This window comes from Oncorhynchus keta, chromosome 28 (genome assembly GCF_023373465.1).
Source record: "Oncorhynchus keta strain PuntledgeMale-10-30-2019 chromosome 28, Oket_V2, whole genome shotgun sequence".
NCBI lineage: Eukaryota > Metazoa > Chordata > Actinopteri > Salmoniformes > Salmonidae > Oncorhynchus > Oncorhynchus keta.
In genome coordinates, this window is record NC_068448.1 from 3,076,514 (window position 1) to 3,101,513 (window position 25,000).

Consider the following 25,000-nt stretch of genomic DNA (forward strand, 5'->3'; position numbering starts at 1 on the left):
AGATGGAGATCTCAACACGGTAGTTATAGACAGGACCATGGTTCTCTCCATTAGCATCAATCGCCTTATACAGGAGTCTGAGAGAGGGAGAGGGAGGGAGAGAGAGAGAGAGAGAGAGAGAGAGGGAGATGGAGAGAGAGAGGGAGAGAGAGAGACAGAGAGGGAGATGGAGAGAGAGAGAGAGAGAGGGAGAGAGAGAGCGAGGGAGATGGAGAGAGAGAGAGAGAGAGAGAGAGAGAGAGAGAGGGAGAGAGAGAGAGAGAGACAGAGAGAGAGAGAGAGAGACAGAGAGAGAGAGAGACAGAGAGAGAGAGAGACAGAGAGAGAGAGAGAGAGAGAGAGAGAGAGACAGAGAGAGAGAGAGAGAGAGAGAGGGAGATGCAGAGAGAGAGATGCAGAGAGAGAGAGATAAGATATTAATAACCTGTGTGCATGTGTGTGAGTGTGTGTGCTTGTGTGTACAGTTTTGTGTGTTTTAGGGTTGCAAAGCTCCTGGCAATTTACTAAAGTGAAATATTTGTGTCCATATCGTCCATGAGTTTCTAGTAGATAGACCAGATGGTTCACAAGAAAACGCTTCTAATCGACAACAATAGCATTACTATTGATGAACTCTGCTACTCTTCCAACTATTGACCCGTTCGACGCCAAAACATTGACATCAAATACAAAGTGACATATTGACACAGTCAAATAAATAAAAGTGTGTAAACAAAATAGTGAAGGACATGTCATGCCAAAACCCTCTTTTTAAACTCCATGTTTTTCACTAAGTTAACGGTTTATATTTAGGGTTTTACAGTCATTCTATTTTTTTATTATAAAAAATTATTATTAATTATAAAAATAAAAATAAATCTTATTTAATTGTTTCATATATTTTACGAGTGATAAAACCACACAGAGGGCCAGGGATTATTATAGACGCCTGTGATAATCTGAAGTACCCAAAATGGCCACTAGATGTCATGTAATATCGATGACATGAAATCCTTTCCGCTAAGATCCCCTCCCTTCCCCGGTCTGTGTCTGTGTGTGTGTGTGTGTGTACTGAACGCCACTCACGCTGGCCAGCCCTCGAAGGTGGACACTGTGAACAGAGCCATCATGCCCATCAGGACGTTGTCAAAGTTAAAGTCACTGTTGTGCCAGATCCTCTCTCTCACCATGGGGTGGCTCACATCCCCATCCTTATACACCACAAAGGTTCCCCTAGAGAGAGAGAGAGAGACAGAGAGAGAGACAGAGAGAGAGAGAGAGAGAAAGAGAGGGAGAGAAAGAGAGGGAGAGAGAGAAAGAGAGGGAGAGAGAGAGAGAGGGAGATAGAGAGGAAGAGAGGGAGGAAGATGGGGGAGATATATATATATATATATATGAAATATATATAGATCCCCTCCTTCCCCGTCTGTGAGAGAGAGAGTACTGAAGAGAGCTGGAGAGAGAGAGTGGACAGTGAACAGAGCCATCATGCCCATCAGGAGTTGTCAGAGAAAGTCAGAGAGAGATCCCTCTCACCATGGGGTGGAGATCCCCATCCTTATAGAGAGAGATAGAGAGAGAGAGAGAGAGAGAGGAAGAGAGGGAGGAAGAGGGAGAGATATATATATATATATATATATATATAGAGAAAGAGAGAGAGAGAAAGAGAGAAAGAGAGGGAGAGAGAGAAAGAGAGAGAGAGAGAGAGAGAGAGAGAGAGAGAGGGAGATAAGGAGGGAGAGAGAGAGAGGGAGAGAGAGAGAGAGACAGAGAGACAGAGACACACACACAGTATTTTTTCAGTATGGAGGATTAACCAGTAGAAGTTGCCAAATTAAATTACAGTCAATTCAGGAAGTACTGAACACTGAAATTCTAGTTCTCTTAAACGTTTTTCAGTGAGGAAAATTCAGAATTGGATTTTGGTTTGATTTCTAAAATGTTCTGGAATCGGAATCAGAATCGACCCCGTCCTTGGATGGGCTATGTGAAGAGTGTGACAGACGACACACAGGCTACAGAGGAAAGTAAGTTTGACAAGAGGCCTTCCTATAGACGTTAAGACATTAAAAACACAACCGACAAAAAAACACACTAAAACCACATGACGTTAGTTATTCAGTTCTAGAAAAACAGATTGAGTAACTTACTTGCACTGCTCTGGCGTGTGTTTGGCCTCGTCTGTACAGCGGTAGAATTTACCCTGAAATAAAATAACAATTAGATTGTACTATGGTATAGTTGTAACGCCCTGACCTTAGAGAGCCTTTTAATGTCTCTATTTGGTTTGGTCAGGGTGTGATTTGGGGTGGGAATTCTATGTTTCGTTTTTCTATGATTTTGTATTTCTATGTTCTGGCCAGGTATGGTTCTCAATCAGGGACAGCTGTCTATCGTTGTCTCTAATTGGGAACCAAACTTAGGCAGCCCTTTTCTCCTCCTTTCAGGGTGGGAAGTTGTCTTTGTTTGTGGCACATTGCCCTGTTAAGCTTCACGGTTATTTTGTATTGTTTATTGTTTTTGTCGGCGTCATTTCTAATAAAAGGAATATGTACGCTCACCACGCTGCAACTTGGTCATTTCCTAACGACGGCCGTGACAAAAGTATGGAGAATAGATTCTTGTGCAGTATGGAGAATAGATTCTGATATGGTATAGTATGGAGAATATATTCTGGTATAGTATGGAGAATAGATTCTGATATGGTACAGTATGGAGAATATATTCTGGTATAGTATGGAGAATAGATTCTAATATGGTATAGTATGGAGAATAGATTCTGATATGGTATAGTATGGAGAATAGATTCTAATATGGTATAGTATGGAGAATAGATTCTAATATGGTATAGTATGGAGAATAGATTCTAATATGGTACAGTATGGAGAATAGATTCTGGTATGGTATAGTATGGAAAATAGATTCTAATATGGTATAGTATGGAGAATAGATTCTGATATGGTATAGTATGGAGAATAGATTCTAATATGGTATAGTATGGAGAATAGATTCTAATATGGTACAGTATGGAGAATAGATTCTGGTATGGTATAGTATGGAGAATAGATTCTGGTATAGTATGGAGAATAGATTCTGATATGGTATAGTATGGAGAATAGATTCTAATATGGTATAGTATGGAGAATAGATTCTAATATGGTATAGTATGGAGAATAGATTCTGATATGGTATAGTATGGAGAATAGATTCTAATATGGTATAGTATGGAGAATAGATTCTAATATGGTATAGTATGGAGAATAGATTCTAATATGGTATAGTATGGAGAATAGATTCTAATATGGTATAGTATGGAGAATAGATTCTAATATGGTATAGTATGGAGAATAGATTCTGGTATAGTATGGAGTATAGATTCTAATATGGTATAGTATGGAGAATAGATTCTGGTATAGTATGGAGAATAGATTCTGGTATAGTATGGAGAATAGATTCAAATATGGTATAGTATGGAGTATAGATTCTAATATGGTATAGTATGGAGAATAGATTCTAATATGGTATAGTATGGATAATATATTCTAATATGGTATAGTAAGGAGAATAGATTCTGATATGGTATAGTATGGAGAATAGATTCTAATATGGTATAGTATGGAGAATAGATTCTAATATGTTATAGTAAGGAGAATAGATTCTAATATGGTATAGAATGGAGAATAGATTCTAATATGGTATAGTATGGAGAATAGATTCTAATATGGTATAGTATGGAGAATAGATTCTAATATGGTATAGTATGGAGAATATATTCTGGTATAGTATGGAGAATAGATTCTGATATGGTACAGTATGGAGAATATATTCTGGTATAGTATGGAGAATAGATTCTAATATGGTATAGTATGGAGAATAGATTCTGATATGGTATAGTATGGAGAATAGATTCTAATATGGTATAGTATGGAGAATAGATTCTAATATGGTATAGTATGGAGAATAGATTCTGATATGGTATAGTATGGAGAATATATTCTGGTATAGTATGGAGAATATATTCTGGTATAGTATGGAGAATAGATTCTAATATGGTATAGTATGGAGAATAGATTCTGGTATAGTATGGAGAATAGATTCTGATATGGTATAGTATGGAGAATAGATTCTGGTATAGTATGGAGAATAGATTCTGATATGGTATAGTATGGAGAATAGATTCTAATATGGTACAGTATGGAGAATAGATTCTGATATGGTATAGTATGGAGAATATATTCTGGTATGGTACAGTATGGAGAATAGATTCTAATATGGTATAGTATGGAGAATAGATTTTCTAGTTTTCTAGTAGATAGACCAGTATGGAGAATAGATTCTAATATGGTATAGTATGGAGAATAGATTCAAATATGTTATAGTAAGGAGAATAGATTCTAATATGGTATAGAATGGAGAATAGATTCTAATATGGTATAGTATGGAGAATAGATTCTAATATGGTATAGTATAGAGAATAGATTCTAATATGGTATAGTATGGAGAATATATTCTGGTATAGTATGGAGAATAGATTCTGATATGGTATAGTATGGAGAATATATTCTGGTATAGTATGGAGAATAGATTCTAATATGGTATAGTATGGAGAATAGATTCTAATATGGTATAGTATGGAGAATAGATTCTAATATGGTATAGTATGGAGAATAGATTCTGGTATAGTATGGAGAATAGATTCTGATATGGTATAGTATGGAGAATATATTCTGGTATAGTATGGAGAATAGATTCTGATATGGTATAGTATGGAGAATATATTCTGGTATAGTATGGAGAATAGATTCTAATATGGTATAGTATGGAGAATAGATTCTAATATGGTATAGTATGGAGAATAGATTCTGATATGGTATAGTATGGAGAATAGATTCTAATATGGTATAGTATGGAGAATAGATTCTGGTATAGTATGGAGAATAGATTCTGGTATAGTATGGAGAATAGATTCTGATATGGTATAGTATGGAGAATAGATTCTAATATGGTATAGTATGGAGAATAGATTCTAATATGGTATAGTATGGAGAATAGATTCTAATATGGTACAGTATGGAGAATATATTCTAATATGGTATAGTATGGAGAATAGATTCTGGTATAGTATGGAGTATAGATTCTAATATGGTACAGTATGGAGAATAGATTCTAATATGGTATAGTATGGAGAATAGATTCTAATATGGTACAGTATGGAGAATAGATTCTAATATGGTATAGTATGGAGAATAGATTCTGGTATAGTATGGAGAATAGATTCTAATATGGTATATTATGGAGAATATATTCTGGTATAGTATGGAGAATAGATTCTGATATGGTATAGTATGGAGAATATATTCTGGTATAGTATGGAGAATAGATTCTAATATGGTATAGTATGGAGAATAGATTCTAATATGGTACAGTATGGAGAATAGATTCTGGTATTGTATAGTATGGAGAATAGATTCTAATATGATATAGTATGGAGAATATATTCTGGTATAGTATGGAGAATAGATTCTAGTATGGTATAGTATGGAGAATAGATTCTAATATGGTACAGTATGGAGAATAGATTCTGGTATGGTATAGTATGGAGAATAGATTCTGGTATAGTATGGAGAATAGATTCTGGTATAGTATGGAGAATATATTCTAATATGGTATAGTATGGAGTATAGATTCTAATATGGTATAGTATGGAGAATAGATTCTAATATGGTATAGTATGGAGAATATATTCTAATATGGTATAGTAAGGAGAATAGATTCTAATATGGTATAGAATGGAGAATAGATTCTAATATGGTATAGTATGGAGAATAGATTCTAATATGGTATAGTATGGAGAATAGATTCTAATATGGTATAGTATGGAGAATATATTCTGGTATAGTATGGAGAATAGATTCTGATATGGTATAGTATGGAGAATATATTCTGGTATAGTATGGAGAATATATTCTAATATGGTATAGTAAGGAGAATAGATTCTGATATGGTATAGTATGGATAATAGATTCTAATATGGTATAGTATGGAGAATAGATTCTAATATGTTATAGTAAGGAGAATAGATTCTAATATGGTATAGTATGGAGAATAGATTCTAATATGGTATAGAATGGAGAATAGATTCTAATATGGTATAGTATGGAGAATAGATTCTGATATGGTATAGTATGGAGAATATATTCTGGTATAGTATGGAGAATATATTCTGGTATAGTATGGAGAATAGATTCTAATATGGTATAGTATGGAGAATAGATTCTGGTATAGTATGGAGAATAGATTCTGATATGGTATAGTATGGAGAATAGATTCTGGTATAGTATGGAGAATAGATTCTGATATGGTATAGTATGGAGAATAGATTCTAATATGGTACAGTATGGAGAATAGATTCTGATATGGTATAGTATGGAGAATATATTCTGGTATAGTATGGAGAATAGATTCTAATATGGTATAGTATGGAGAATAGATTCTAATATGGTATAGTATGGAGAATAGATTCTAATATGGTATAGTATGGAGAATAGATTCTAATATGGTATAGTATGGAGAATAGATTCTAATATGGTATAGTATGGAGAATATATTCTGGTATAGTATGGAGAATAGATTCTGATATGGTATAGTATGGAGAATATATTCTGGTATAGTATGGAGAATATATTCTAATATGGTATAGTAAGGAGAATAGATTCTGATATGGTATAGTATGGATAATAGATTCTAATATGGTATAGTATGGAGAATAGATTCTAATATGTTATAGTAAGGAGAATAGATTCTAATATGGTATAGTATGGAGAATAGATTCTAATATGGTATAGAATGGAGAATAGATTCTAATATGGTATAGTATGGAGAATAGATTCTGATATGGTATAGTATGGAGAATATATTCTGGTATAGTATGGAGAATAGATTCTAATATGGTATAGTATGGAGAATAGATTCTAATATGGTATAGTATGGAGAATAGATTCTGGTATAGTATGGAGAATAGATTCTGATATGGTATAGTATGGAGAATAGATTCTGGTATAGTATGGAGAATAGATTCTGATATGGTATAGTATGGAGAATAGATTCTAATATGGTACAGTATGGAGAATAGATTCTGATATGGTATAGTATGGAGAATATATTCTGGTATAGTATGGAGAATAGATTCTAATATGGTATAGTATGGAGAATAGATTCTAATATGGTATAGTATGGAGAATAGATTCTGGTATAGTATGGAGAATATATTCTGATATGGTACAGTATGGAGAATATATTCTGGTATAGTATGGAGAATAGATTCTAATATGGTATAGTATGGAGAATAGATTCTGATATGGTATAGTATGGAGAATAGATTCTGGTATAGTATGGAGAATAGATTCTGGTATAGTATGGAGAATAGATTCTGGTATAGTATGGAGAATAGATTCTGATATGGTATAGTATGGAGAATAGATTCTGATATAGTATGGAGAATAGATTCTAATATGGTACAGTATGGAGAATAGATTCTAATATGGTACAGTCCTTCTGTAGCTCAGTTGGTAGAGCATGGTGCTTGTAACGCCAGGGTAGTGGGTTCGATCCCGGGACCACCCATACGTAGAATGTATGCACACATGACTGTAAGTCGCTTTGGATAAAAGCGTCTGCTAAATGGCATATATTATATTATTATTATAGAATAGATTCTAATATGGTATAGTATGGAGAATAGATTCTAATATGGTATAGTATGGAGAATATCTTCTAATATGGTATAGTATGGAGAATATCTTCTAATATGGTATAGTATGGAGAATAGATTCTAATATGGTACAGTATGGAGAATAGATTCTAATATGGTATAGTATGGAGAATAGATTCTAATATGGTATAGTATGGAGAATATATTCTGGTATAGTATGGAGAATAGATTCTGATATGGTATAGTATGGAGAATATATTCTGGTATAGTATGGAGAATAGATTCTAATATGGTATAGTATGGAGAATAGATTCTAATATGGTACAGTATGGAGAATAGATTCTGGTATGGTATAGTATGGAGAATAGATTCTAATATGGTATAGTATGGAGAATATATTCTGGTATAGTATGGAGAATAGATTCTAATATGGTATAGTATGGAGAATAGATTCTAATATGGTACAGTATGGAGAATAGATTCTAATATGGTATAGTATGGAGAATAGATTCTAATATGTTATAGTAAGGAGAATAGATTCTAATATGGTATAGAATGGAGAATAGATTCTAATATGGTATAGTATGGAGAATAGATTCTAATATGGTATAGTATGGAGAATAGATTCTAATATGGTATAGTATGGAGAATATATTCTGGTATAGTATGGAGAATAGATTCTGATATGGTATAGAATGGAGAATAGATTCTAATATGGTATAGTATGGAGAATAGATTCTAATATGGTATAGTATGGAGAATATATTCTGGTATAGTATGGAGAATAGATTCTGATATGGTATAGAATGGAGAATAGATTCTAATATGGTATAGTATGGAGAATAGATTCTGATATGGTATAGTATGGAGAATATATTCTGGTATAGTATGGAGAATATATTCTGGTATAGTATGGAGAATAGATTCTAATATGGTATAGTATGGAGAATAGATTCTGGTATAGTATGGAGAATAGATTCTGATATGGTATAGTATGGAGAATAGATTCTGGTATAGTATGGAGAATAGATTCTGATATGGTATAGTATGGAGAATAGATTCTAATATGGTACAGTATGGAGAATAGATTCTGATATGGTATAGTATGGAGAATATATTCTGGTATAGTATGGAGAATAGATTCTAATATGGTATAGTATGGAGAATAGATTCTAATATGGTATAGTATGGAGAATAGATTCTAATATGGTATAGTATGGAGAATAGATTCTAATATGGTATAGTATGGAGAATAGATTCTAATATGGTATAGTATGGAGAATATATTCTGGTATAGTATGGAGAATAGATTCTGATATGGTATAGTATGGAGAATATATTCTGGTATAGTATGGAGAATATATTCTAATATGGTATAGTAAGGAGAATAGATTCTGATATGGTATAGTATGGATAATAGATTCTAATATGGTATAGTATGGAGAATAGATTCTAATATGTTATAGTAAGGAGAATAGATTCTAATATGGTATAGTATGGAGAATAGATTCTAATATGGTATAGAATGGAGAATAGATTCTAATATGGTATAGTATGGAGAATAGATTCTGATATGGTATAGTATGGAGAATATATTCTGGTATAGTATGGAGAATAGATTCTAATATGGTATAGTATGGAGAATAGATTCTAATATGGTATAGTATGGAGAATAGATTCTGGTATAGTATGGAGAATAGATTCTGATATGGTATAGTATGGAGAATAGATTCTGGTATAGTATGGAGAATAGATTCTGATATGGTATAGTATGGAGAATAGATTCTAATATGGTACAGTATGGAGAATAGATTCTGATATGGTATAGTATGGAGAATATATTCTGGTATAGTATGAGAATAGATTCTAATATGGTATAGTATGGAGAATAGATTCTAATATGGTATAGTATGGAGAATAGATTCTGGTATAGTATGGAGAATATATTCTGATATGGTACAGTATGGAGAATATATTCTGGTATAGTATGGAGAATAGATTCTAATATGGTATAGTATGGAGAATAGATTCTGATATGGTATAGTATGGAGAATAGATTCTGGTATAGTATGGAGAATAGATTCTGGTATAGTATGGAGAATAGATTCTGGTATAGTATGGAGAATAGATTCTGATATGGTATAGTATGGAGAATAGATTCTGATATAGTATGGAGAATAGATTCTAATATGGTACAGTATGGAGAATAGATTCTAATATGGTACAGTCCTTCTGTAGCTCAGTTGGTAGAGCATGGTGCTTGTAACGCCAGGGTAGTGGGTTCGATCCCGGGACCACCCATACGTAGAATGTATGCACACATGACTGTAAGTCGCTTTGGATAAAAGCTAAATGGCATATATTATATTATTATTATAGAATAGATTCTAATATGGTATAGTATGGAGAATAGATTCTAATATGGTATAGTATGGAGAATATCTTCTAATATGGTATAGTATGGAGAATATCTTCTAATATGGTATAGTATGGAGAATAGATTCTAATATGGTACAGTATGGAGAATAGATTCTAATATGGTATAGTATGGAGAATAGATTCTAATATGGTATAGTATGGAGAATATATTCTGGTATAGTATGGAGAATAGATTCTGATATGGTATAGTATGGAGAATATATTCTGGTATAGTATGGAGAATAGATTCTAATATGGTATAGTATGGAGAATAGATTCTAATATGGTACAGTATGGAGAATAGATTCTGGTATGGTATAGTATGGAGAATAGATTCTAATATGGTATAGTATGGAGAATATATTCTGGTATAGTATGGAGAATAGATTCTAATATGGTATAGTATGGAGAATAGATTCTAATATGGTACAGTATGGAGAATAGATTCTAATATGGTATAGTATGGAGAATAGATTCTAATATGTTATAGTAAGGAGAATAGATTCTAATATGGTATAGAATGGAGAATAGATTCTAATATGGTATAGTATGGAGAATAGATTCTAATATGGTATAGTATGGAGAATAGATTCTAATATGGTATAGTATGGAGAATATATTCTGGTATAGTATGGAGAATAGATTCTGATATGGTATAGTATGGAGAATATATTCTGGTATAGTATGGAGAATAGATTCTAATATGGTATAGTATGGAGAATAGATTCTAATATGGTATAGTATGGAGAATAGATTCTAATATGGTATAGTATGGAGAATAGATTCTGGTATAGTATGGAGAATAGATTCTGATATGGTATAGTATGGAGAATATATTCTGGTATAGTATGGAGAATAGATTCTGATATGGTATAGTATGGAGAATATATTCTGGTATAGTATGGAGAATAGATTCTAATATGGTATAGTATGGAGAATAGATTCTAATATGGTATAGTATGGAGAATAGATTCTGATATGGTATAGTATGGAGAATAGATTCTAATATGGTATAGTATGGAGAATAGATTCTGGTATAGTATGGAGAATAGATTCTGGTATAGTATGGAGAATAGATTCTGATATGGTATAGTATGGAGAATAGATTCTAATATGGTATAGTATGGAGAATAGATTCTAATATGGTATAGTATGGAGAATAGATTCTAATATGGTACAGTATGGAGAATAGATTCTAATATGGTATAGTATGGAGAATAGATTCTGGTATAGTATGGAGAATAGATTCTGATATGGTATAGTATGGAGAATAGATTCTAATATGGTATAGTATGGAGAATAGATTCTGATATGGTACCGTATGGAGAATAGATTCTAATATGGTATAGTATGGAGAATAGATTCTAATATGGTATAGTATGGAGAATATATTCTGGTATAGTATGGAGAATAGATTATGATATGGTATAGTATGGAGAATATATTCTGGTATAGTATGGAGAATAGATTCTAATATGGTATAGTATGGAGAATAGATTCTAATATGGTACAGTATGGAGAATAGATTCTGGTATTGTATAGTATGGAGAATAGATTCTAATATGATATAGTATGGAGAATATATTCTGGTATAGTATGGAGAATAGATTCTAGTATGGTATAGTATGGAGAATAGATTCTAATATGGTACAGTATGGAGAATAGATTCTAATATGGTATAGTATGGAGAATAGATTCTGATATGGTATAGTATGGAGAATAGATTCTAATATGGTATAGTATGGAGAATAGATTCTGGTATAGTATGGAGAATAGATTCTGGTATAGTATGGAGAATATATTCTAATATGGTATAGTATGGAGTATAGATTCTAATATGGTATAGTATGGAGAATAGATTCTAATATGGTATAGTATGGAGAATATATTCTAATATGGTATAGTAAGGAGAATAGATTCTAATATGGTATAGAATGGAGAATAGATTCTAATATGGTATAGTATGGAGAATAGATTCTAATATGGTATAGTATGGAGAATAGATTCTAATATGGTATAGTATGGAGAATATATTCTGGTATAGTATGGAGAATAGATTCTGATATGGTATAGTATGGAGAATATATTCTGGTATAGTATGGAGAATATATTCTAATATGGTATAGTAAGGAGAATAGATTCTGATATGGTATAGTATGGATAATAGATTCTGATATGGTATAGTATGGAGAATAGATTCTAATATGGTATAGTATGGAGAATAGATTCTAATATGGTATAGTATGGAGAATAGATTCTAATATGGTATAGTATGGAGAATAGATTCTAATATGGTACAGTATGGAGAATATATTCTAATATGGTATAGTATGGAGAATAGATTCTGGTATAGTATGGAGTATAGATTCTAATATGGTACAGTATGGAGAATATATTCTAATATGGTATAGTATGGAGAATAGATTCTAATATGGTACAGTATGGAGAATAGATTCTGGTATGGTATAGTATGGAGAATAGATTCTGGTATAGTATGGAGAATAGATTCTGATATGGTATAGTATGGAGAATAGATTCTGATATGGTATAGTATGGAGAATAGATTCTAATATGGTATAGTATGGAGAATAGATTCTGATATGGTATAGTATGGAGAATAGATTCTAATATGGTATAGTATGGAGAATAGATTCTGGTATAGTATGGAGAATAGATTCTGGTATAGTATGGAGAATATATTCTAATATGGTATAGTATGGAGTATAGATTCTAATATGGTATAGTATGGAGAATAGATTCTAATATGGTATAGTATGGAGAATATATTCTAATATGGTATAGTAAGGAGAATAGATTCTAATATGGTATAGAATGGAGAATAGATTCTAATATGGTATAGTATGGAGAATAGATTCTAATATGGTATAGTATGGAGAATAGATTCTAATATGGTATAGTATGGAGAATATATTCTGGTATAGTATGGAGAATAGATTCTGATATGGTATAGTATGGAGAATATATTCTGGTATAGTATGGAGAATATATTCTAATATGGTATAGTAAGGAGAATAGATTCTGATATGGTATAGTATGGATAATAGATTCTAATATGGTATAGTATGGAGAATAGATTCTAATATGTTATAGTAAGGAGAATAGATTCTAATATGGTATAGTATGGAGAATAGATTCTAATATGGTATAGAATGGAGAATAGATTCTAATATGGTATAGTATGGAGAATAGATTCTGATATGGTATAGTATGGAGAATATATTCTGGTATAGTATGGAGAATAGATTCTAATATGGTATAGTATGGAGAATAGATTCTAATATGGTATAGTATGGAGAATAGATTCTGGTATAGTATGGAGAATAGATTCTGATATGGTATAGTATGGAGAATAGATTCTGGTATAGTATGGAGAATAGATTCTGATATGGTATAGTATGGAGAATAGATTCTAATATGGTATAGTATGGAGAATAGATTCTAATATGGTATAGAATGGAGAATAGATTCTAATATGGTACAGTATGGAGAATAGATTCTGATATGGTATAGTATGGAGAATATATTCTGGTATAGTATGGAGAATAGATTCTAATATGGTATAGTATGGAGAATAGATTCTAATATGGTATAGTATGGAGAATAGATTCTGGTATAGTATGGAGAATATATTCTGATATGGTACAGTATGGAGAATATATTCTGGTATAGTATGGAGAATAGATTCTAATATGGTATAGTATGGAGAATAGATTCTGATATGGTATAGTATGGAGAATAGATTCTGGTATAGTATGGAGAATAGATTCTGGTATAGTATGGAGAATAGATTCTGGTATAGTATGGAGAATAGATTCTGATATGGTATAGTATGGAGAATAGATTCTGATATAGTATGGAGAATAGATTCTAATATGGTACAGTATGGAGAATAGATTCTAATATGGTACAGTCCTTCTGTAGCTCAGTTGGTAGAGCATGGTGCTTGTAACGCCAGGGTAGTGGGTTCGATCCCGGGACCACCCATACGTAGAATGTATGCACACATGACTGTAAGTCGCTTTGGATAAAAGCGTCTGCTAAATGGCATATATTATATTATTATTATAGAATAGATTCTAATATGGTATAGTATGGAGAATAGATTCTAATATGGTATAGTATGGAGAATATCTTCTAATATGGTATAGTATGGAGAATATCTTCTAATATGGTATAGTATGGAGAATAGATTCTAATATGGTATAGTATGGAGAATAGATTCTAATATGGTATAGTACAGTACAGTACAGTACATATTACCCTGAAGAGTTAGACTCTCAGTACAGTACATATTACCTTGAAGAGCTGGACTCTCAGTACAGTACAGTACATATTACCTTGAAGAGCTGGACTCTCAGTACAGTACATATTACCATGAAGAGTTAGACTATCAGTACAGTACATATTACCTTGAAGAGCTGGACTCTCAGTACAGTACATATTACCATGAAGAGCTGGACTCTCAGTACAGTACAGTACATATTACCTTGAAGAGTTAGACTCTCAGTACAGTACATATTACCTTGAAGAGTTAGACTCTCAGTACAGTACATATTACCATGAAGAGTTAGACTATCAGTACAGTACATATTACCTTGAAGAGTTAGACTCTCAGTACAGTACATATTACCTTGAAGAGCTGGACTCTCAGTACAGTACATATTACCATGAAGAGTTAGACTATCAGTACAGTACATATTACCTTGAAGAGCTGGACTCTCAGTACAGTACATATTACCATGAAGAGCTGGACTCTCAGTACAGTACAGTACATATTACCTTGAAGAGTTAGACTCTCAGTACAGTACAGTACATATTACCTTGAAGAGTTAGACTCTCAGTACAGTACATATTACCTTGAAGAGCTGGACTCTCAGTACAGTACATATTACCATGAAGAGCTGGACTCTCAGTACAGTACATATTACCTTGAAGAGTTAGACTCTCAGTACAGTACATATTACCTTGAAGAGTTAGACTCTCAGTACAGTACATATTACCTTGAAGAGCTGGACTCTCAGTACAGTACATATTACCATGAAGAGTTAGACTATCAGTACAGTACATATTTCCTTGAAGAGTTAGACTCTCAGTACAGTACATATTACCTTGAAGAGCTGGACTCTCAGTACAGTACATATTACCATGAAGAGCTACAGTACAGTACATATTACCTTGAAGAGTTAGACTCTCAGTACAGTACATATTTCCTTGAAGAGTTAGACTCTCAGTACAGTACATATTACCTTGAAGAGCTGGACTCTCAGTACAGTACATATTACCTTGAAGAGTTAGACTCTCAGTACAGTACAGTACACATTACCTTGAAGAGCTGGACTCCGATGCAGGCGAACATGAACTGTAGTAGAGTAGTGACGATCATGATGTTACCGATGGTCTTGATAGCTACAAACACACACTGGACCACATGCTGAATGGACAGAACACACAGTTGTTAGGCAGGTCAACAAACAAGTACACAACCACACACACACACGCAACCACCCTTACCTTCAGTCCTTTGGCTCTGTTGATGGCTCGTAGAGGCCTGAGTACTCTGAGTACCCTGAGAATCTTGACCACAGAGATGGCACTCGAACTGAGAGAGAAACAGAGAGAGAGAGCGCGAGAGAGAGAACAAAGAGAGAGAGAACAGAGAGAGAGAGAACAGAGAGAACAAGGAGAGAGAGAGAGAGAGAGAGAGAGAGAGAGAGAGAGAGAGAGAGAGAGAGAGAGAGAGAGAGAGAGAGAGAGAGAGAGAGAGAGAGAGAGAGAGAGAGAGAGAGAGAGAGAGAGAGAGAGAGAGAGAGAGAGAGAGAGAGAGAGAGAGAGAGAGAGAGAGAGAGAGAGAGTCACATAAGGTTATCCTCCTTTAGAACAGGTAGGAGTACTGATTTCAGAACAGGTAGGAGTACTGAATTCAGAACAGGTAGGAGTACTGATTTCAGAACAGGTAGGAGTACTGATTTCAGAACAGGTAGGAGTACTGAATTCAGAACAGGTAGGAGTACTGAATTCAGAACAAGTAGGAGTACTGATTTCAGAACAGGTAGGAGTACTGAATTCAGAACAAGTAGGAGTACTGATTTCAGAACAGGTTGGAGTACTGAATTCAGAACAAGTAGGAGTACTGAATTCAGAACAAGTAGGAGTACTGAATTCAGAACAGGTAGGAGTACTGAATTCAGAACAGGTAGGAGTACTGAATTCAGAACAGGTAGGAGTACTGAATTCAGAACAGGTAGGAGTACTGAATTCAGAACAGGTAGGAGTACTGAGTTCAGAACAGGTAGGAGTACTGAGTTCAGAACAGGTAGGAGTACTGAATTCAGAACAAGTAGGAGTACTGCATTCAGAACAGGTAGGAGTACTGATTTCAGAACAGGTAGGAGTACTGAATTCAGAACAAGTAGGAGTACTGATTTCAGAACAGGTTGGAGTACTGAATTCAGAACAAGTAGGAGTACTGATTTCAGAACAAGTAGGAGTACTGAGTTCAGAACAGGTAGGAGTATTGAATTCAGAACAGGTAGGATAACTGATTTCAGAACAGGTAGGATAACTGATTTCAGAACAGGTAGGAGAACTGATGTGGTTCTTCACTCAGATAGCTGGTGTGTTCTACAGCCTTTATTAGCAGTTGATACAATAACAAAACTGTCTCCGGTTTCAGTAAAAAGCTGAGGGAGAGATGAGGCTGGAGAGATTATAAAAACTCTCAAATTCATAGATAGTAGAATTTTTGCAAATGTATATTTAACCCCCCCCCCCGGAAATATCACATTTACATTAGTATTTACTCAGTACTTTGTTGAATCACCTTTGGTAGCGATTACAGCCTTGAGTCTTCTTCAGTATGACGCTACCAGCTTGGTACCCCTGTACATTCTGCGTATAGCCCCAGATCGAGGGAGATTATCAGTGGTCTTGTATGTCTTCCATTTCCTAATAATTGCTCCCACAGTTGATTTCTTCAAACCAAGCTGCTTACCTATTGCAGATTCAGTCTTCCCAGCCTGGTGCAGGTCTACAATTTTGTTTCTGGTGTCCTTTGACAGCTCAGCCATACTGGAGTTTGGAGTGTGACTGTTTGAGGTTGTGGACAGGTGTCTTTTATACTGATAACAAGTTCAAACAGGTGCCATTAATACAGGTAACGAGTGGAGGACAGAGGAGCCTCTTAAAGAAGAAGTTACAGGTCTGTGAGAGCCAGAAATCTTGCTTGTTTGTAGGTGACCAAATACTTATTTTCCACCATCATTTGCAAATAAATTCATAAAAAAATCATAAAATATGATTTTCTGGATTTTTTTTCTTCTCATTTTGTCTGTCATAGTTGAAGTGTACCTATGATGAAACAGGCCTCTCTCATCTTTTTAAGTGGGAGAACTTGCACAATTGCTGGCTGACTAAATACTTTTTTGCCCCACTGCAGATGTAATAATTCAGTTTTTTTTTTTAATACATTTGCTTTGCCATTATGGGGTATTGTGTGTAGATTGATTACAGAAAAAAAATATATTCATTTTAGAATAAGGCTGTAAAGTAACAAAATGTGGAAAAGGTGAAGGGCTCTGACTACTTTCTGAATGCACTGTATGTATGACCAGAACATACGGGCGTGGTAATGGTGCTCAGTGCTTATACAGTGGACATGCTAGGCTAAGGCTATGATGCCTAACGTTGTATACAGTGGACATGCTAGGCTAAGGCTATGATGCCTAACGTTGTATACAGTGGACATGCTAGGCTAAGGCTACAATGCCTAACGTTGTATACAGTGGACATGCTAGGCTAAGGCTACAATGCCTAACGTTGTATACAGTGGACATGCTAGGCTAAGGCTACGAGGCCTAACATTGTATACAGTGGACATGCTAGGCTAAGGCTATGAGGCCTAACGTATACTGTGGACATGCTAGGCTAAGGCTACGAGGCCTAACATTGTATACAGTGGACATGCTAGGCTAAGGCTATGATGCCTAACGTTGTATATAGTGGACATGCTAGGCTAAGGCTACAATGCCTAACGTTGTATACAGTGGACATGCTAGGCTAAGGCTATGATGCCTAACGTTGTATACAGTGGACATGCTAGGCTAAGGCTATGATGCCTAACGTTGTATACAGTGGACATGCTAGGCTAAGGCTATAATGCCTGACATTGTGTACAGTGGACATGCTAAGCTAAGGCTATGATGCCTACGTTGTATACAGTGGACATGCTAGGCTAAGGCTACAATGCCTAACGTTGTATACAGTGGACATGCTAGGCTAAGGCTATGATGCCTAACGTTGTATATAGTGGACATGCTAGGCTAAGGCTATGATGCCTAACGTTGTATACAGTGGACATGCTAGGCTAAGGCTATGATGCCTAACGTTGTATATAGTGGACATGCTAGGCTAAGGCTATGATGCCTAACGTTGTATACAGTGGACATGCTAGGCTAAGGCTATGATGCCTAACGTTGTATACAGTGGACATGCTAGGCCAAGGCTACAATGCCTAACGTTGTATACAGTGGACATGCTAGGCTAAGGCTATGATGCCTAACGTTGTATACAGTGGACATGCTAGGCTAAGGCTATGAGGCCTAACGTATACTGTGGACATGCTAGGCTAAGGCTACGAGGCCTAACATTGTATACAGTGGACATGCTAGGCTAAGGCTATGATGCCTAACGTTGTATATAGTGGACATGCTAGGCTAAGGCTACAATGCCTAACGTTGTATACAGTGGACATGCTAGGCTAAGGCTATGATGCCTAACGTTGTATACAGTGGACATGCTAGGCTAAGGCTATGATGCCTAACGTTGTATACAGTGGACATGCTAGGCTAAGGCTATTATGCCTAACGTTGTATACAGTGGACATGCTAGGCTAAGGCTATGATGCCTAACGTTGTATACAGTGGACATGCTAGGCTAAGGCTACAATGCCTAACGTTGTATACAGTGGACATGCTAGGCTAAGGCTATGATGCCTAACGTTGTATACAGTGGACATGCTAGGCTAAGGCTATGATGCCTAACGTTGTATACAGTGGACATGCTAGGCTAAGGCTATGATGCCTAACGTTGTATACAGTGGACATGCTAGGCTAAGGCTACGAGGCCTAACGTTGTATACAGTGGACATGCTAGGCTAAGGCTACGAGGCCTAACATTGTATACAGTGGACATGCTAGGCTAAGGCTATGATGCCTAACGTTGTATATAGTGGACATGCTAGGCTAAGGCTACAATGCCTAACGTTGTATACAGTGGACATGCTAGGCTAAGGCTATGATGCCTAACGTTGTATACAGTGGACATGCTAGGCTAAGGCTACGAGGCCTAACATTGTATACAGTGGACATGCTAGGCTAAGGCTATGATGCCTAACGTTGTATATAGTGGACATGCTAGGCTAAGGCTATGATGCCTAACGTTGTATACAGTGGACATGCTAGGCTAAGGCTACGAGGCCTAACATTGTATACAGTGGACATGCTAGGCTAAGGCTATGATGCCTAACGTTGTATATAGTGGACATGCTAGGCGAAGGCTACAATGCCTAACGTTGTATACAGTGGACATGCTAGGCTAAGGCTACAATGCCTAACGTATATAGTGGACATGCTAGGCTAAGGCTATGATGCCTAACGTTGTATACAGTGGACATGCTAGGCTAAGGCTATGATGCCTAACGTTGTATACAGTGGACATGCTAGGCTAAGGCTATGATGCCTAACGTTGTATACAGTGGACATGCTAGGCTAAGGCTATGATGCCTAACGTTGTATACAGTGGACATGCTAGGCTAAGGCTATGATGCCTAACGTTGTATACAGTGGACATGCTAGGCTAAGGCTATGATGCCTAACGTTGTATACAGTGGACATGCTAGGCTAAGGCTATGAGGCTAACGTATACTGTGGACATGCTAGGCTAAGGCTACGAGGCCTAACATTGTATACAGTGGACATGCTAGGCTAAGGCTATGATGCCTAACGTTGTATATAGTGGACATGCTAGGCTAAGGCTACAATGCCTAACGTTGTATACAGTGGACATGCTAGGCTAAGGCTATGATGCCTAACGTTGTATACAGTGGACATGCTAGGCTAAGGCTATGATGCCTAACGTTGTATACAGTGGACATGCTAGGCTAAGGCTATAATGCCTGACATTGTGTACAGTGGACATGCTAAGCTAAGGTTATGATGCCTAACGTTGTATACAGTGGACATGCTAGGCTAAGGCTACAATGCCTAACATTGTATACAGTGGACATGCTAGGCTAAGGCTATGATGCCCTAACGTTGTATATAGTGGACATGCTAGGCTAAGGCTATGATGCCTAACGTTGTATACAGTGGACATGCTAGGCTAAGGCTATGATGCCTAACGTTGTATATAGTGGACATGCTAGGCTAATGCTATGATGCCTAACGTTGTATACAGTGGACATGCTAGGCGAAGGCTATGATGCCTAACGTTGTATACCGTGGACATGCTAGGCTAAGGCTACGAGGCCTAACATTGTATACAGTGGACATGCTAGGCTAAGGCTATGATGCCTAACGTTGTATATAGTGGACATGCTAGGCGAAGGCTACAATGCCCAACGTTGTATACAGTGGACATGCTAGGCTAAGGCTATGATGCCTAACGTTGTATACAGTGGACATGCTAGGCTAAGGCTATGATGCCTAAAGTTTTATATAGTGGACATGCTAGGCTAAGGCTATGATGCCTAACGTTGTATACAGTGGACATGCTAGTCTAAGGCTATGATGCCTAACGTTGTATACAGTGGACATGCTAGGCTAAGGCTATGATGCCTAACGTTGTATACAGTGGACATGCTAGGCTAAGGCTATGATGCCTAACGTTGTATACAGTGGACATGCTAGGCTAAGGCTATGATGCCTAACGTTGTATACAGTGGACATGCTAGGCTAAGGCTATGAGGCCTAACGTATACTGTGGACATGCTAGGCTAAGGCTACGAGGCCTAACATTGTATACAGTGGACATGCTAGGCTAAGGCTATGATGCCTAACGTTGTATATAGTGGACATGCTAGGCTAAGGCTACAATGCCTAACGTTGTATACAGTGGACATGCTAGGCTAAGGCTATGATGCCTAACGTTGTATACAGTGGACATGCTAGGCTAAGGCTATGATGCCTAACGTTGTATACAGTGGACATGCTAGGCTAAGGCTATAATGCCTGACATTGTGTACAGTGGACATGCTAAGCTAAGGTTATGATGCCTAACGTTGTATACAGTGGACATGCTAGGCTAAGGCTACAATGCCTAACATTGTATACAGTGGACATGCTAGGCTAAGGCTATGATGCCTAACGTTGTATATAGTGGACATGCTAGGCTAAGGCTATGATGCCTAACGTTGTATACAGTGGACATGCTAGGCTAAGGCTATGATGCCTAACGTTGTATATAGTGGACATGCTAGGCTAATGCTATGATGCCTAACGTTGTATACAGTGGACATGCTAGGCTAAGGCTATGATGCCTAACGTTGTATACAGTGGACATGCTAGGCTAAGGCTATGATGCCTAACGTTGTATACAGTGGACATGCTAGGCTAAGGCTACGATGCCTAACGTTGTATACAGTGGACATGCTAGGCTAAGGCTACAATGCCTAACGTTGTATACAGTGGACATGCTAGGCTAAGGCTATGATGCCTAACGTTGTATACAGTGGACATGCTAGGCTAAGGCTATGAGGCCTAACGTATACTGTGGACATGCTAGGCTAAGGCTACGATGCCTAACATTGTATACAGTGGACATGCTAGGCTAAGGCTATGATGCCTAACGTTGTATATAGTGGACATGCTAGGCTAAGGCTACAATGCCTAACGTTGTATACAGTGGACATGCTAGGCTAAGGCTATGATGCCTAACGTTGTATACAGTGGACATGCTAGGCTAAGGCTATGATGCCTAACGTTGTATACAGTGGACATGCTAGGCTAAGGCTATTATGCCTAACGTTGTATACAGTGGACATGCTAGGCTAAGGCTATGATGCCTAACGTTGTATACAGTGGACATGCTAGGCTAAGGCTACAATGCCTAACGTTGTATACAGTGGACATGCTAGGCTAAGGCTATGATGCCTAACGTTGTATATAGTGGACATGCTAGGCTAAGGCTATGATGCCTAACGTTGTATACAGTGGACATGCTAGGCTAAGGCTATGATGCCTAACGTTGTATACAGTGGACATGCTAGGCTAAGGCTACGAGGCCTAACGTTGTATACAGTGGACATGCTAGGCTAAGGCTACGAGGCCTAACATTGTATACAGTGGACATGCTAGGCTAAGGCTATGATGCCTAACGTTGTATATAGTGGACATGCTAGGCTAAGGCTACAATGCCTAACGTTGTATACAGTGGACATGCTAGGCTAAGGCTATGATGCCTAACGTTGTATACAGTGGACATGCTAGGCTAAGGCTACGAGGCCTAACATTGTATACAGTGGACATGCTAGGCTAAGGCTATGATGCCTAACGTTGTATATAGTGGACATGCTAGGCGAAGGCTACAATGCCTAACGTTGTATACAGTGGACATGCTAGGCTAAGGCTACAATGCCTAACGTTGTATACAGTGGACATGCTAGGCTAAGGCTATGATGCCTAACGTTGTATATAGTGGACATGCTAGGCGAGGCTACAATGCCTAACGTTGTATACAGTGGACATGCTAGGCTAAGGCTATGATGCCTAACGTTGTATACAGTGGACATGCTAGGCTAAGGCTATGATGCCTAAAGTTTTTATATAGTGGACATGCTAGGCTAAGGCTATGATGCCTAACGTTGTATACAGTGGACATGCTAGTCTAAGGCTATGATGCCTAACGTTGTATACAGTGGACATGCTAGGCTAAGGCTATGATGCCTAACGTTGTATACAGTGGACATGCTAGGCTAAGGCTATGATGCCTAACGTTGTATACAGTGGACATGCTAGGCTAAGGCTATGATGCCTAACGTTGTATACAGTGGACATGCTAGGCTAAGGCTATGAGGCCTAACGTATACTGTGGACATGCTAGGCTAAGGCTACGAGGCCTAACATTGTATACAGTGGACATGCTAGGCTAAGGCTATGATGCCTAACGTTGTATATAGTGGACATGCTAGGCTAAGGCTACAATGCCTAACGTTGTATACAGTGGACATGCTAGGCTAAGGCTATGATGCCTAACGTTGTATACAGTGGACATGCTAGGCTAAGGCTATGATGCCTAACGTTGTATACAGTGGACATGCTAGGCTAAGGCTATAATGCCTGACATTGTGTACAGTGGACATGCTAAGCTAAGGTTATGATGCCTAACGTTGTATACAGTGGACATGCTAGGCTAAGGCTACAATGCCTAACATTGTATACAGTGGACATGCTAGGCTAAGGCTATGATGCCTAACGTTGTATACAGTGGACATGCTAGGCTAAGGCTATGATGCCTAACGTTGTATACAGTGGACATGCTAGGCTAAGGCTATGATGCCTAACGTTGTATATAGTGGACATGCTAGGCGAAGGCTACAATGCCTAACGTTGTATACAGTGGACATGCTAGGCTAAGGCTATGATGCCTAACGTTGTATACAGTGGACATGCTAGGCTAAGGCTATGATGCCTAAAGTTTTATATAGTGGACATGCTAGGCTAAGGCTATGATGCCTAACGTTGTATACAGTGGACATGCTAGTCTAAGGCTATGATGCCTAACGTTGTATACAGTGGACATGCTAGGCTAAGGCTATGATGCCTAACGTTGTATACAGTGGACATAAGGCTATGATGCCTAGGTATACAGTGGGCTATGATGCCTAACGTTGTATACAGTGGACATGCTAGGCTAAGGCTATGAGGCCTAACGTATACTGTGGACATGCTAGGCTAAGGCTACGAGGCCTAACATTGTATACAGTGGACATGCTAGGCTAAGGCTATGATGCCTAACGTTGTATATAGTGGACATGCTAGGCTAAGGCTACAATGCCTAACGTTGTATACAGTGGACATGCTAGGCTAAGGCTATGATGCCTAACGTTGTATACAGTGGACATGCTAGGCTAAGGCTATGATGCCTAACGTTGTATACAGTGGACATGCTAGGCTAAGGCTATAATGCCTGACATTGTGTACAGTGGACATGCTAAGCTAAGGTTATGATGCCTAACGTTGTATACAGTGGACATGCTAGGCTAAGGCTACAATGCCTAACATTGTATACAGTGGACATGCTAGGCTAAGGCTATGATGCCTAACGTTGTATATAGTGGACATGCTAGGCTAAGGCTATGATGCCTAACGTTGTATACTGTGGACATGCTAGGCTAAGGCTATGATGCCTAACATTGTATACAGTGGACATGCTAGGCTAATGCTATGATGCCTAACGTTGTATACAGTGGACATGTTAAGGCTATGATGCCTAACGTTGTATACAGTGGACATGCTAGGCTAAGGCTACAATGCCTAACGTTGTATACAGTGGACATGCTAGGCTAAGGCTATGATGCCTAACGTTGTATACAGTGGACATGCTAGGCTATGAGGCCTAACTATGTGGACATGCTAGGCTAAGGCTACGAGGCCTAACATTGTATACAGTGGACATGCTAGGCTAAGGCTATGATGCCTAACGTTGTATATAGTGGACATGCTAGGCTAAGGCTACAATGCCTAACGTTGTATACAGTGGACATGCTAGGCTAAGGCTATGATGCCTAACGTTGTATACAGTGGACATGCTAGGCTAAGGCTATGATGCCTAACGTTGTATACAGTGGACATGCTAGGCTAAGGCTATTATGCCTAA

General features: G+C 37.0%; 1 protein-coding gene across 1 annotated transcript in view; it reads right to left on the bottom strand.

The window, feature by feature from the left end:
* cacna1fb (calcium channel, voltage-dependent, L type, alpha 1F subunit) overlaps positions 1 to 25,000 on the bottom strand; it is a 245,620-nt gene that overhangs the window by 62,422 nt on the left and 158,198 nt on the right. The window contains exons 24-28 of the mRNA XM_052484435.1: positions 15,641 to 15,728; positions 15,453 to 15,560; positions 2,130 to 2,182; positions 1,066 to 1,212; positions 1 to 77 (exon numbers count right to left, since the gene is read on the bottom strand). The exon at positions 1 to 77 is cut by the window's left edge and continues 125 nt beyond it. Of these exons, the coding sequence (XP_052340395.1) occupies positions 1 to 77; positions 1,066 to 1,212; positions 2,130 to 2,182; positions 15,453 to 15,560; positions 15,641 to 15,728 (473 nt within the window). The remainder of the gene's footprint in view (positions 78 to 1,065; positions 1,213 to 2,129; positions 2,183 to 15,452; positions 15,561 to 15,640; positions 15,729 to 25,000) is intronic.